This window comes from Muntiacus reevesi, chromosome 10 (assembly GCF_963930625.1).
Source record: "Muntiacus reevesi chromosome 10, mMunRee1.1, whole genome shotgun sequence".
Lineage (NCBI taxonomy): Eukaryota > Metazoa > Chordata > Mammalia > Artiodactyla > Cervidae > Muntiacus > Muntiacus reevesi.
In genome coordinates this window covers 79,414,239-79,430,388 of record NC_089258.1, presented here as the reverse complement: position 1 = coordinate 79,430,388, position 16,150 = coordinate 79,414,239, and the positions used below count along the sequence as shown (strand labels likewise).

General features: G+C 40.8%; 1 protein-coding gene across 9 annotated transcripts in view; it reads right to left on the bottom strand.

The window, feature by feature from the left end:
- PSD3 (pleckstrin and Sec7 domain containing 3) overlaps positions 1–16,150 on the bottom strand; it is a 475,326-nt gene that overhangs the window by 64,396 nt on the left and 394,780 nt on the right. For all 9 annotated transcript variants that reach the window (XR_010658389.1, XM_065901506.1, XM_065901507.1 and 6 more), the window contains one exon: positions 5,266–5,336. Coding sequence is in view for 8 of the 9 variants with exons in the window: in XM_065901506.1 (XP_065757578.1) it covers positions 5,266–5,336 (71 nt within the window). In the remaining variant the exon portion in view is untranslated. The remainder of the gene's footprint in view (positions 1–5,265; positions 5,337–16,150) is intronic.

The window sequence follows — 16,150 nt, the reverse complement described above, 5'->3', positions numbered from 1 at the left end:
TTTCACTTGCATGTACAATCCAAAAAACAAACCCAACGTAACAAAGCAGAAGGAGAGTCACGGATACAGAGGACAAACCAGCGGCTGCCAGAGGGGAGAAGGGTGGAGGGATGCGTGAAACAGGTGAGCGAGATTAAGAGGGTAACACTTTTGTTCCCAAATAAAGGAGTCACGCAGATCAAATGTACAGCATGGGGAATACAGTCAAGAAAATATAGTAACTTGATATGGTAACAGAAACTAGACTTATTGTGGTGCTCATTTTGTAATGTATAGAAAGTATCAACTCACTATGTTGAATCTTAGAAACCAACATAGTGTTGTAGGTCAACTATACTTAAATAAAACAAACAAACAAAAGAAAAATAGTAAGTGGGAGAACGGCAAAAAATGTCAGGATAGCAACCGATACTTGTCAAAGTTGCTCAGAGCCCTGTCTACAAAATGTTGGTGCCAAATGCATTGACACAGACACAATCATTAGGGAGTTTACATAGCTTCACTGTAGCCCTTGTTAGCAAGTGGACTTTACATACATAAAGGATTCATCACAATATAACATTAAAAAAACTAATAAACATCTTGCACCACAGAATGAAAGTCTGAAGACATAATAAGCTTGGATACTGATCATTAGGCTAATTTTTGCTACACATTTCAAGTTTGGTATAAAGTAGAACTATATTTTTAAAACATGCATTTGAGATAACTTGTCTTAAAAACAAAAACCTATCTTTATGTGCTAAAATAAAAAACAAATAGTGGTAATTTTTACGCATTTACAAATACTGTCTTAGATGTGAAATCACTAATTTTAGTATCATACCTCAAGCGTGTCCATCTTAATGAAGTTGTCTTAAAAACATTTTTGCAAAAGAAGAGTAAATCTTCAAAATACCAACAGCTGAATACAATTCATTTCCCTCAAAAAAGAGATTATTACAGAAATAAATGAAATAGAGACTATAAAACAGAAGGGGAAAAATCAATGAAATAGTTTTTTTTTTTTTTAAATAACAATAAAAATGACAATCCTTTAGCTAGATTACTAAGAAAGAGAGAAGACGAGAATAAAATAAGAAATGAAAAATGAGACATTACAACTAGTATCAGAGAAACAAAAACGTAAGAAACAGCTATGAACAATTACATACCAACAAACCGGATAATCCAGAAGAAATGGATAAATCCCTAGAAACACATAATTTGCCAAAACTGAATCATGAATAAATAAAAATCAGAGTGGACCTATAACTAGCATGTAGATTTAATCAGTAATCAAAAACCTGCCAAAAAAGAAAAGTCTAGGACTATTCAGCTTCACAATAAATTCTATCCAACTTCTAAAATGGGACCAATTTAAATTAAAACCAATCTTTTTCAAATTCTTAAAAAATATTGAAGCAGAGAGAAACTTCTAAAATCATTTCATGAAGCCAGTATTAGCCTGATATAAAAAACAGAAAAAGATACTATAAGAAATGAAAACTGGAGATCAATATCCCTAGGGAATATAGATGCAAAAATTCTCAACAAAATACCAGCGAACCAGATCCAACATCGTATTATGAAAGAGGCATACATCACGACCAAGTGGGATTTACCCCAGGAACGCAAGGATGCGTCAACTTATGAAAATCAATTAGTGTGGTAAATCACATTGACATAATAAATGTTCAAATCACATGATCATCTCCATAGATATAGAAAAAGCATTTAGTAAAAATTCAACAACCTTTCATGTGATAAAAAACATTCAACAAACTAGGAATAAAAAGATATTACTTCAATATGATAAAGACCATATATAAAAAGCCCACAGCTAACATCATATGTGAAATGGCAAAAAACTGAAGGCTTTTACTTCTAATAAAAGAAAAAGACAAAAATGCCCACTCTTGGCACTTCTATTTAATACAGCCATAGCCATCAGAGAAGGAAAAAAACTTAAAGGCATCCAAATTGGAAAGGAAAAAGTAAAATTATCTTTGTTTACAGATTCCATGACTCTAAATACAGAAAACTCTAAAGATTCCACAAAAGAACTGTTAGAAATAAGAAATAAATTCAACAAAGTTGTAGGATACAAAAATCAATTGTACTTCTGTAAACTAAAATGAGCAATGTGAGAAGGAACTTAAGAAAACAATCCCATTTATAATAGCATCAAAAACAATAAAATATTTTAGGAATAAACTTAATGAAGGAAGTGAAAAACTTATATAATAAAAGATACAAGCATTGTTGAGAGAATATAAAGACAAAAGTAAAGAGAAAGACATCCCATGCTCATGGATTAGAAGACTGAATATTGTCAAAATGCTTATACTATCCAAAGTCATCTACAGATTCAATGCAATCCTTATCAAAATTCCAAAGGAAGATTTGAAGAAACTGTAAAATTTACATTAACATTGATATGGAGTTATATAGGGTCCTAAATACACTGTCTTGAGAAAGAATAACAATTTTAGAATCCTCATACTTCCTGACTTCAAAACATATTACAAAGCTATAATAACAAAAAAATTACAGTAGTGGTATAAAGATATACATGTAGAACACTGTAACAGAATGGAGAGCCCAAAAACAATGCCAAAAACTGATCTTCCAAGAGTCCCAAAAGCACACCAAGGAGAAAAGAGTCTATTCAACAAACGATACAGGAAAACTGGGTATCCACGTGAAAAAGAATGCAAGTTTATCTTCAACATACACCACACACAACAGGGAACTCATTGTGAACTTAAGTGCTTATATACCACACAAAACTCCTGGAAGACAATACAGAGGAAAAGCTTCTTGGCATTGATACTGGCAATGATTTCTGGTATAGGACACCAAAACAACAGGCAACAAAAGCAAAAATAGAGAAAAGGAACTAAACCTAAAACTCTTATGCACAACTAACCCTAACTCTAACCCAACTAACACTAACCCTAACCCAACAAACCCTAACCCTAAACAAAAACCCTTCAGGACAACTAACCCTAACCCTAAACCTAATCTAAAACCCTTCTGCACCACTAACCCTAACCCTAACCCTAAACAAAACAACAGGCAACAAAAGCAAAAATAGAGAAAAGGAACTAAAGCTAAAACCCTTCTGCACAACTAACCCTAACCCTAAACCTAACCCTAATTCAACTAACCATAACCCCAACCAAACTAACCCTAACTAATCCTAAAACCCTTCTGCACAACTAATCCTAACCCTAACCCTAACCTAAAACCCTTCTGCACAACTAACCCTAACCATAACCCTAACCTAAAATCCTTCTGCACAAATAACATTAACCCTAAACCTAACCTAAAACCCTTCTGCACAACTAACCCTAACCCTAACACTAAACCTAACCTAAAACCCTTCTGCAAAACTAACCCTGACCTGAACCTTATACCCTTCTGCACAACTAACCCTAACCCTAATCCAAAACTCTTCTGCACAACTAACCCTAACCATAAACCCTAACCCTAACCCAACTAACCTTAACCCTAACCCTAACCCCACTAACCTTAACACTAATCCTAACCCCAACCCTAACCCTAATTAGGGAGACAATAGAGAGAGTGAAAAGGTCACGTATGGAATGGGAGAAATCGCCTGAAAATGATATATATGATAAGGAATTAATGTTCAAAATATGTAAGGAATTCCTACAACTCAAAAACAAAAAACGAAATAACCTGATCAAAAAATGGTCAAAGGATCTGAACAGACAACACATATATGGTCAACAGGGATATGAAAAAAAATGCTCAACCCCACTAATCATTAGGATTAGTATAAATCACAGTGTAAATCACAATGAAGTATCATTGCACACTTGTCAGGATAGCCACTGTTAAAATTTTCTAAAAATAACACATGTTGAAATGCATGTGGAAAAACTGCAACTCCTGGCCATCGTTGGTGTAAATTTAAAATGATTCAACTGCTGTGGAAAACAGTAGAGAGGTTCCTAGAAAAATTTAAAGTAGGACTACCATATGATCTCGAAATTCCACTTCTGGGAACTGAAATCAGGATCTCAAAGAAATATCTGTACACCATTTTCTCTGAAGCATTGCTCACAATAACCAAGAGGCGGGAAGAACACAAATGTCCATGGACGAAGCTACAGAAAAAGAAGATGAAGCAAACCATGGAACACTGTTCAGTCATAAAAACGAGGAAAATCCTGTCACATGCTGGATGAACATTTAGGACGTAACTTTAGGGGAAACCAGCCAGTCATGGATGAACACAGCTTGGGGCTCCTTGTGTAAAGCATCTGAGAGTCAGATTTACAGAAATGGAGGGTAGAAAGGAGGCTGCCAGCGGCCGCTCGTTGGTACTGTTTGTCATGCAAGGTGGAAAACGTCTAGAGATTTACTGCACAACCTGGTGCTTATAAGGTAATAACACTGCACTATTAACTTAAAATTTTATTGAGGGAGATCTCATGTTACGTTTTTTTAAATCACATTATAAAGAAAAAACATTTCCTAACAGTCACCACCGAGGGCAGTGTTGTTACAATTCCGAGCCTCCCTTCACTGTGGAGTTAGAGTCCCGCTGGGCCCTGGGAGGGGGTGCACCTTCTCCCGGGCAGGACTCGACTTCCCCACCTCCGCACACAGAACTAGGGACGAGGGGCTCCAGGAAATACCCTGCAGAGGCCGGAACACGCCAACTGCATACCAAACTAACTTCCGGATTTGGGGACTAGAAGAAAGAATCCTGCCAGGAAATGGTCTTGTCAGACCCGTACCCAGGTAACTGGAATACATTTGCATTGTTAAATATCAGGGCTTGAAAGAAAATGTGTTTCTAGATTTAGGTAGGATCCAAACGAAGATAAATAACTAAATACACGAGGGGTGTAACTTCACTTTATAAATATCCATTGAAAACAAGTGTTACCACAATCTGTACCTGAACAGACAATATGAAGTCTAACATATCAACTTATATTCAACATTTCTAATTGAATGTAATTAGAACACACTTCATCCATTCCCTCTGATCACACACACTCATATATACATGTATATAATCTTTTATATTTGTAAAATGTAATATACACACATATATAAATAATTTCCAAAACAACTTTTTTCACCAGAAACAAAAAAAAATCTAAAAAAGAGTTTAGAGATCAATTATACAATCTTTCTGCTTGATGTGGCCTCTTTGTACAAAGTGAATATTTTCTAGGTAACTTGTCTAATTATCACTCCATAAAGTTTTGTGGGCTTCCTTTCTTACGTATCTACGTTTACCTTTTGCAAGTAAAGCACTGTTCCCTTTAGTACAGCATAAAAGGTCTTCCATCCTCGCTTGCCTCTTGGAGCTAGAAAAGGAAAACAAATGGAAAAATTTAATTTGACAGAAATCTGCATTTTAGAATGAGAACCTGAAAAGTCAATGTGGTAACTGTTCTCCAATGCTCCTGGTTTATTTGCTACCGAGACCAACATGGCTCAGTGGTGAAGAATTCGCCTGCAATGCAGGAGCCGCAGGAGACTCGGGTTCGATCCCTGGGTTGGGAAGATCCCCTGGAGAAGGGCATGGCAACCCACTCCAGTATTCTTGCCTGGACAATTCCATGGACAGAGAAGCCTGTCGGGCTATAGTCCATAGGGTCCCAAAGAGCCAAACACGACTGAAGTGACTTAACGTCCCCACACGAAACTAATCATAACTATAAAATTTTCTTGAGGCTTACTATGTAACAGGAAGTACTGTCTCATTTAATCCTCACAATAGCCCTGAGAGGTAGGTACTATTACTCTTGTCTTTCTATAACACTGACGCACAGAGACGTAACCTGCTCACGATCACATGAATAGGAAGAGAAGGAGGAATCTGAACCCAGGCGGTAAGGCTGTGCGGTTCGTGCTCCGGTAGACATAACTTAACTATTGGAAAAGCAAGTGGCATGCTGGAAGTACATGCTAATCTAAGGGCTCATGAACAGCGCCTTCGTGGCTTCCTCAGAGTTTCCGAGAGACATAAGAAAAACGCCTCAGAATACAAAAGGACCCCTCTTGGCCTTTCTCCCACCCATCCACCAGCGGGACTGTAACTTTAATTATTACTCCTGTGGTAACCCTTAAGACCGCTGCAGCAGGCGCTGCCACACTGTAACATGGTTTGTTCTTTCTTTTTTTGTCTAAATGTCTCTTTAAGTAGGCTGTGAATAACCTGAGAACAAGCATCTTTCATCTTCAGAATTCACAGAACCTAGTATAATGCAAGGCAGACACTAGGCACCTTGACAAAAATTCTCCAGGCGAATTTTCTTCCAGAAGTCCTTACAATCCCCATCTTTGTATTTTCCTGGAGTATAAAGTAGAATTTCTGTATTGACTTACGTAAAACTTTACAGATTATCTTAAAGTAAAAGCACAGATTAGCAAAACAGCTTACTATTTATTCTTAATCTTAATAAAGTTAAAATCTTGTAACCAGAAAAGGTTATTACCTGAACACCATTTCTCTAAACATGTCTACTCAACATGTAGGAAGGGCATTTGTTCTTTCTGTTATCAAATATTTGACTGCCTTTAACCTGGATGCCTGAATAAATTACAAAGCGCATTATTTTCAACCACATCTTTTAAATGTCCTTTGACTGAAGAAACCTTAAGCTTGGAAACTAGGTGAACAGCCACCTACAGAATACAGGTGCTCCTGCCAATACCATACTGAGATATCCACCTGGCAAATTAAAAAAAAAAGAAAGAAAAAAAGGCCTCAAAACATCCGCTCTGCAGGTTTCCAGGGGAAATAAAAAAAAAACAAAAACCATCCCATATGTCTCCACCATGTAAGGTTTAAAAATGTGCACTCAAAAATAAATGATCAAAAAATGTACACCATAACCTTCTTTATAAAGGAAAAGAGTGGCTACTATAAAGAAAGTCACAGCTCACTCTACACACACATGAAGTAAAGGCTGAGCGCTCTGTTAACAGACGTCAGATTCCGACCCGGGCCGTGTGAGAGCGGCGTGCCCAGAAGCGGCCGCCGGCTGCAGGAGCTGCCGCGGCGGAGGACGGGGCGGCTGGTGTGCTGGGCCGTCGGCTGGAAGGCCGACCAGCTGGTCCACGGTCCTCTCACCCACCAGCCCACTCGGTCACTCCTGACCAGTCCCCCTGCCTCTCGGGACCTCAGCCACTTCATTTTAAAATGTGGATAACTCATTTAACTTAAGATAAAACACTGGCTTAAAGCTGGAAAAGAACTCAGAGGAACCCTTCTGTTTTCTATAGGAAGAATGCAGGGCCTGGATTTGAAAGGCTATTCCCAAAGCCCTAAAACTAATTTAGTGGCATTTTGAGATTCTTTAAGTTCAAAGATTTACAAATCAATATTTCTTCTTTTCATGTAGAAATCTATCAATCTGTTACTAAGGCTGTTGCCCTAGACTCATACCTCTGCCCCTCCCTCAAATGGAAATCAACTCCTCTCATCTAGGTTTCAGGAGGAGGCTCCAAAGAGAAAAACAAGAACTAGTTAGAACCAAGTAAACCCAAGATGGCGGGAGACTTGACTTCTAGTGACTCTGAGCCATATTAGTTAAATGACATATTTATTGGCGCCAGGACAGTTGACAATCGCCATGACAACAACTGCAATTAGAAAAGACCCTGATGCTGGGAAAGATTGAAGGCAGAAGGAGAAGGGGACAACAGAGGATGAGATGGTTGGATGACATCACCGACTCGATGGACGTGAGTTTGAGCAAGCTCCAGGAGATGGTGAAGGACAGGGAAGTCTGGCGTGCTGCGGTCCATGGGGTCGCAAAGAGCTGGACATGACTGAGAAAATTAACAACAACAACCACCGCAAAGCCCTGACAAGGACAGAAGAGGAGGGCGGCATCAGGTTCGGATCCAAGCCACAGCCCTGTTCGTGAATACCCCTCCCTCTCTTTCCAGTCTTATCTTTAAGCTCGACTCTCCGACATACATTGTGTCTCTGCCTGAATGGGGTTGAGAAGCTGGTTTGCTAACCAAGTTCTGGCTTCTTTCCATTCTTTGGCCATTGAATAAAGCCTGTGCCATCCCAACGGCCATCCCAACGTCCTAATGGGCATGTGAATCTGAGCAGATAAAGAACCTCCTTGATGGAGACAAGGAGTCTCCACCTGGGTTAGGACCCAGTGTGGGTCGAGCGCACCAGTTTGGTAACAAATTCATGCACGTGTTCGTGAAAACTTTTAACAGGTCTTCATCATTACCACACTAAGCCGATTAGAAATGGATCCCAGCTGACTGTGATCTAAAGTCACCTGAGGGTGACAGATGCTAAGTCAGGGAGCATTAACCCTGTATTCCATGCTCTACTTTTCCGGTTCCCACAGAGGTTTAAAACTTAATCCTGTTTTTGGTCAGTTATAACTTACTTGGTTCAATCCACACCACAGTGCTAAGAATAAGACACTATTATTATTATTTCCATTTTACAGTTGGACCAGTCTGGGTGTAAACAAGTGGAATTCAGGGAAGGAAGGGACCATGGTGCACGGGAACAGGCTGGAAAGGCTTAGAAGCAGCTGGCCCTGACTGTAAAGTCACACACGCGCACACACACACGCACGCACACACACACACACACACGCACGCACACATACACACACATACAGTGAGGCTATGGCTTCGCATCCTCACAAGGAGCACTGTTCCTCACAATGACAACTGCAGAAGAGTTAAATCTGATGTAACAACACACACACCATTAAGTGCAGAAGGCCGGGGAAAGAGTGGTATCCCATTTCGGAATGAACATGGTGGGAGGAATGAGTGAGGTTACTGACTGGGCCCTGGATGAACCCTACCGGTAACTCTAACACTAGGACAGTCGGCAGACGCATTTTAACAAATAGTTGGGTGCCTACTGTGAAAAGGTGTGTGCTGAACTTGATCAACAGATACTGCTTTGTGCACTATGTCTATGCTTTCAAGGCTATTTTTAACACGCGTACTCAGATTGCAAAGACCACTTTCCTTCTCGAAAATAAAAGGATCACGGCGTACTTTAACTCTCATCAACTGCCTCTAGCCTAACATGAAAACAGTGTCTATTACTTTTGTTTAAGGCTACTTTAATAGACATTTTCTATAAATGGCCACTGTCTCTTTAGATTTCCCCTCATATTTACTGTTACCTTAACTTGTTATTTCTGTATCTCAGGTTGGTCTTCAGGGTCATTTTCAACTACCTCTTGAAATCTATACTTAGGAGTTCTTTTAGTGAGAGTCTTTTGGTGGTAAATATTTTTTATTTTTCTTTATGTAGAAATGTCTTTCATTCATTAAATATTCTAGGTGGACAATTAACTTTTTCCTATGAAGGTATTACTTAATGTTACATTTAGGTACAGCTTGCTTTGGCTTCCCATTTATCATCTCCAAACACTTGCAATCATCATATGTTGAACACTATCTCTGCATTGTCTCCTCTATCGAAACTTCTGCTACACTGACTTCTCAGTCCATGCCATCGGCATCTTCCCACTCCCCATTCTTCTGTCCTCTGTGCTGCAAGCTGCTGGTTTTATCTCCAGTCCTCCTGGGGCACCCAGATCTACGGATGCCTTGAGGGCTCAACCGCCCCAGGGGCAGCTCACCTGCTAAATTTGTCTTCATTTCCGCCTCGCTATTACTAGCTCATCTACTGGTTTAAAAGGTGTTTAAAAATACTTTAATCACTTTTAGATGTTTTATAATGCACGAGTTTTGGAATTCTTAGGCCATCATATTAGCAAAAGGACTTTCTAGTTTTTCCTTTAATTTAATCACAAATTTTATAATCTAGAATTCATTTGTAGCAGGATAAGGAGATAAGAGGTGCAGACCAGATGAGCAAAACTAGAACAAGGAACACCAGTGAGGAGGCTACTATAACCACCCCACGAGAGAGAAAGCCCAAAGTGTGGACAGAGGTGCACAGTCAAGATAAAGAACTGGAAAAGGAGGGGGGGAGCGGCAGCGATAACTCAGCACCCACACCACGTGCTCTGAGCCCTGGGCAAGCGCTATAAATGCCCTGTTTGATCCAAACAATCCTTTCAGTTGGGCTTCCCTGCCTCTATTTTGAGATTTCCATTATTAACTATATTTGCAGTTCTGAGAGGTGGAGGAAGCTACTGAGGGGGCTACCTTTGTTTGGATTTCAAACCAACCAATTAGCGCAGTTTAGACAAGGAAGCCTGTTCTACGGATACATTCAGGGGAAACTCCAGGTGACAATCCTTTGCAAGGTCAGGCTTGCTACTCCAGTAAAATAAACACAGTGGGCAGGGAAGGAGAAGATAGGACGGAGGTGGGGCGGTGCGGGGGGTGCAAGTCAGGTGTGTTATCTGATCTCACTGACGCCTTCAGAGGCACCTAGGCTCACCACAATGAAGCTCGGACTGGAGGCAGGACCCTGCGTTTGCCCTCTGGACGCTGCTCACCCAGCACTCTGCAGAGCAGTAATAACTGCTGCAGCAGCGAGAGCAGCGGCTGACATCGCTGAGAACACGCTTGTTTTAGGCACTGTTCCAAAACTGGACGTGTGTGAACCGTCCAAAACTGAAGCCCACGGCTCCGTGAGGAGCCACTTCTATATTCTTCACTTCGCAGACATGGACTCTGAGACTTCACTAACCTGGAGCATGCGGTGCCCCAGTGCGCCGGTCACTTTTACTCTGGTTTGTCTGCAGGGAAACACTGGTCAAACCAGACTCGGCAACAGCGACTTGATTAACTCTGAGACACAGGGGTGATATTCAAATTAAAACAAGAAACAAAAAAAGTCAACAGGCCTCTGATTATTCTACACCTCTCTCTTTCTCTCCCTCTCATACACACACACACACACACACACACACACACACACTACACATTTCTGCAAAAGAGAAACTGGCAGTTGTTCCAAACCCAAGTGGTAGTGGAACTATCATTAAATCTTCAACATTATAAACCAGTTCTTCTTAATGTTCTGATCTCATCTTTATTACACATTTGAAGAAGTCTTCTTGGAAATACAAAGTACAGTTATTACCACTGGTCTTTGAAAAATATTCAATGTACCACTGAGAATTAAAGCACAGCTGTCACCCTTTCTGCATGAAGAGGAAGGTATGAAACACTCCCAAGCAATGATTATTCCCAAGGTACAAATACTCCCAAGCAATGAAATATTCAGTAATGATTAGTGATGGTAGGCAAACTTAATTGTTATTCATGTATTTTTATATTACATATTATTTGTGTATTTTTATTGTTTTGTTTTATTAATTCACCAAAAGGTATAAGCTTCACGCAGAGGTTTTATCTGCATGCCGTTCTCTAAGTTCTTCTGAACTCCACTGGGAGCAGATTGCGCTTAAGATCTTACTGTTCCAATGTTTCTATTTTCATCAAAATCTTGGCCTGTTTTTGACCACTCCTCACTGCGGGTTCCCTGACTATCTACTTTTTTCTTTTCTTTAAGTTTAATATCAGACAGACTTAAGAAGCATAGAAAGACAGAGTAGGTACAGTTCTTTTCTTTTAATACATTTAACCTTTCTTTCCTGTCTGTTGGCTTGAAAAACATTCTTCCGTTGCCCTAGTAAAATGACAAAAATATCATTTTTCCCTCCAAATGGTAGAGGAGGTCAGTAAGCCATATCCATATTGATGAGAAATAATTCCTTAAGTTATGGCCTGAAGGATAACAATGCAGGCCCGCCAGGCTAGGACACAAGGGAAATTTAAGGACATAACAGTTCCATGTAAAATATTTTTAATTTCTGTATGGCAATAGACAAACACATTTAAAATATAGGGAGGGAGGGGATGTATGTACAATCATGGCTGATTTGCATGGCTGAGTTTCCCGGGTGGCTCAGTGGCAAAGAACACACCTGCAGTGCAGGAGACGCAGGAGACTCAAGTTCAACCCCTGGGTGGGGAAGATCCCCTGGAGGAGGGCGTGGCAACCCACTCTAGTGTTCTTGCCCGGGAAATCCCATGGACAGAGGGCTACAGTCCATGCAGTCAAAAAGAGCTGGACACAGCTGGACTGACTGAGCACATAGCAGAAACCAAGACAACAGTGTAAAAATTAAAAAAAAGTTTATATATGTATTTATATACACACATACATATATAATGCCATACCAATGAGGCCCTTCCAAAATAAATCCAGTACCTTGCTGCAGTTGGAAACAAAGACATGCTCAGTAAACTCCTTTCTACACCATGCAACTGGGACACATCTGTGTGAGATTTGTAAGAGGTACGAGACATTTCTAAAGTGCCATTCCCTGGTGACTGTCTGAAAACTGGGCAGAATTCTTAGAGTATCTCTCTTAGAGGATGAAGACACATGCTACCTTGGCAGGAAGCAAGCTGACACAGAGTTCTGCTCTATGTCACTGAGGCAGCTGGAGGTCCACCCCGGGGGTGGGGTGGTGGGGAGGTTTGCTTTCCATGATGCGTGTGTGCAAAGGATTTAGATAAATTCACGGATGACAGCCCTCCCTACAAACCATTATGTGAAGTTAAGGGTAATCCTTTTATATTAATCCCTAATTTCCCTTCATAAAATATCCTCAGGCATCACCATAAGAAGTACTGCTTATGTGTTCAGTCAGTTACTTTAATTGCTCGGTCATGTCTGACTCTTTGCAACCCCATGGACTGCAGCACGCAAGACTTCCCTGTCCATCACCAACTCCTGGAGCTCGCTCAAACTCACGTCCATCAAGTCAGTGATGCCATCCAGCCATCTCATCCTCTGCTGTCCCCTTCTCCTCCCACCTTCAATCTTTCCCATATCAGGGTCTTTTCCAATGAATCAGTCCTTCCCATTAGGTGGCCAAAGTATTGGAGCTTCAGCTTCAGCATCAGTCCTTCCAGTGAATATTCAGGACTGATTTCCTTTAGTATGGACTGGTTGGATCTCCTTGCAGTCCAAGGGACTCTCAAGAGTCTTCTTCAACACCACAGTTCAAAAGCATCAATTCTTCAGTGCTCAGCTGGGCTTTCCTGATAGCTTAGTTGGTGAAGAATCGGCCAGCAATTCAGGAGTCCCCAGTTTGATTCCTAGGTTGGGAAGATCCACTGGAGAAGGGATAGGCTACCCATTCCAGTATTCTTGGGCTTCCCTGGTGGCTCAGCTAGTAAAGAATCTGCCCATAATGCGGGAGACCTGGGTTTGATCCCTGGGTTGGGAAGATCCCCTGGAGAAGGGAAAGGCTACCCACTCCAGAATTCTGGCCTGGAGAATTCCATGGACTGTATAGTCCATGGGGTCACAAAGAGTCAGACACGACTGAGTGACTTTCACATCACTTCAGCTTTCTTTATGGTCCAACTTTCACACCCATACATGACCACTGGAAAAACCATAGCTTTGACTAGATGGACCTTTGTTGGCAAAGTAACGTCTCTGCTTTTTAATATGCTGTCTAGGTTTATCATAGCTTTGCTTCCAAGGAGAAAGTGTATTTTAATTTCATGGCTGCAGTCACCATCTGCGGTGATTTTGGAGCCCAAGAAAATAAAGTCTGTCACTTTATTTTCTGAATGTATGTTAGTTGCTCAGTCATGTCTGGCTCTTTGCAACCCCATGGACTGTAGACCACCAGGCTCCTCTGTTCATGGGATTCTCCAGGCAAGAGTACTGGAGTGGGTTGCCATTTCATTCTCCAATCACAAGAAGTACTATTAAATCCTCATTGAGTAACTCAGACACTCAGATTTCTACTTAAAACAATGAATCCCAGCTGTGCACAGCAGAAGTTACCTTTGGGAGAAAACTCACACACTATTAAGCCAGTGATAGTGTTAATTATCCTCAGGTTTATAACAGAGTGGTAGAAATAAAACAGTACTATTACTATCTTATACTTTTAAATAATTTACCTTTGAAACATTTAAGGCAATTTACACATTTCAAAAATATCAGTTAATCTTTATAATCTTTCTCTTTATGACTGAGAGCTGTTGTATGCCATCAACTCTATTTTATAGAAGGAAAAACTGGGGCAACCTTAAAGGAACCAGAGGTACAACATATACCTATGGTTTTTCCATGAAAAAAATATCTCCTTTTCATAACACAAACAGGTTTATGTTATTGGTAGAGAACAGAACCTGAAACATGAGAACTGGAAGAACAGGCTCCCAGGATGCCCCTGGCAGGCTGAAGTTGACTCTGGATGTTATTCTATTCCTTTAGGAAGTCAAGACTCTTACCCTAAATCGATCTTTCTAGAATGGCAGTAAGTACTTTGGACCGAGAACCTGGAAACCCAGATTTTGTTTACACTCTTAGGTCTACTGTTTCTCTGATTTTCAACAAGTTGCCTAACATCTCTGGTTATAAAATCTAAAATGACACTATACCACACCATAATTACAATGTTGTTCATTAAGGTTATTAAGGACACAGGTCCTACCCCTAAAGAGTTCACATTATCAGTGAAACTTAATACAACATGATAAGCCGTATAAGCCAAACGGTAACATGGCACTAACCCGGAATAACCACAACGGGGGTTTGCAGCAGGTAGAGAAGAGGGAGTCACTAACGCTACAAAGGAGTAGAATTTAGAAGTCAGAGAAGGCTTTAAATGAGGATTTAGCTTTTAGCAAGACTTCGAAGGGGAAAAACGAGTTTTCTTTTGACCTCCACCTTCTCTACAGTACATTTGGACTAAGACATTGAATCAAAGCATAGATCTCAATTACATAAGTCTCATAACACTGCTCACCACCATCCTTTATCAGGATGACCTCTGGACAAAAGCCAGCACAGTAATTTTCACAGAGGGCACATGGTTGAAATTTTGATTTCATCTGAGTGACTATGGGCAGGTCAAGGTCAGTCTCTCCAGGTGTCACTTACTGCCTAGGTAAAATAATAATAAAATGATACCTACTTCATAAGGGTATTCTGAAAGTTAGATGAGTTAATGTATGTGAATCTTTTTAAAGTATATTTTTTTATTGTTAGGGATAATGTCTGCTAAAAGAAAATGCACCCAATTTCCATGCTAAAACACAAAGACTTAATTTTTTTAAATATCATTCATGTATTCAGAAATTTTTCTTTGTTAGAGTCAGTCCTTTGAGAGGAAATCCTCTGCCCCAGACATTACTGACACATTCTTAAGAGAGCAGGGTAGCCTTTCACCCTTAATTAATTGGGGGAGGATGGAGTGCAGCATATTCGTTAACATAGCTATGGTTTCTGTTCTGTCCCAGGTCCCATCCTGTCTTGACACTGGAGACATCAAACCTGAATGCCAACAGTGAAAGCGGATGACGGGAGGAGGAACAAAAGCTGACGGAGAAACTTTACCCACGTGTTGATAAAAAGCTGTGAAAATGCACAAACCCCACTTACAAACAAATCCTTCCCCACTTGGGTGGGAGATGGCTTCCCTGATCCCTAGAGGCACAAGGAGGACGTGAGGGCCTGGGGCTGCTGAGGGTGGAGAAGAGGGCGGGACTCACAAGCGTGCATCCTCAGGAGCTGACGGTTACAGGGAAGGGTGCAGGCAGCAAAGACAGGAAGGCCTCGGAACCCGGCTATATTTCCAGGACACACACACCAGAGTCACAGACACTGATTTAGGACTTTGACGGATGAACGACACCTCCCGCTCCCTCCAGCTGCTCCAGTTACCAGCCGCTTCGCCTCAGTCGTCCCTGCTCAGACGCCACCTCCCCAGAGCCTACAGATGCATGCTGCAGTTCACAGCTGCCCGCCTCCTCCACTGTCTCCCCACCGTGGGTTTACTGTCCTCTCGGCCACTCAGCAGTCGCCTGAAATGCCACTGTCGATGTTTACCACGGAGCTCCCCTATACGACCTCCAAGCAAGCACCTGAGTGGGACCAAGCAGGTGGGATCTCCAAGCCAGTGCTTTGATTTGTTACTGTGTCCAGAGAGAAGGCTAAAAACTCCTAAAGATGAAGAAAAGAATCAGATGTCCTAAACAGGCATGTAGGTGATACGACTCAACAAAAGTTAATGATAATATATGATTTTCAGGTATACAATATAATGATTCAATATCTGTCCAAATTGCAAAATGACTACTATAAGGGTACTTATCATTTATCGCCATACACTGCTGTTTCTTCTTGGGATGAAGAACTTCTAAGATCTACCCTCTT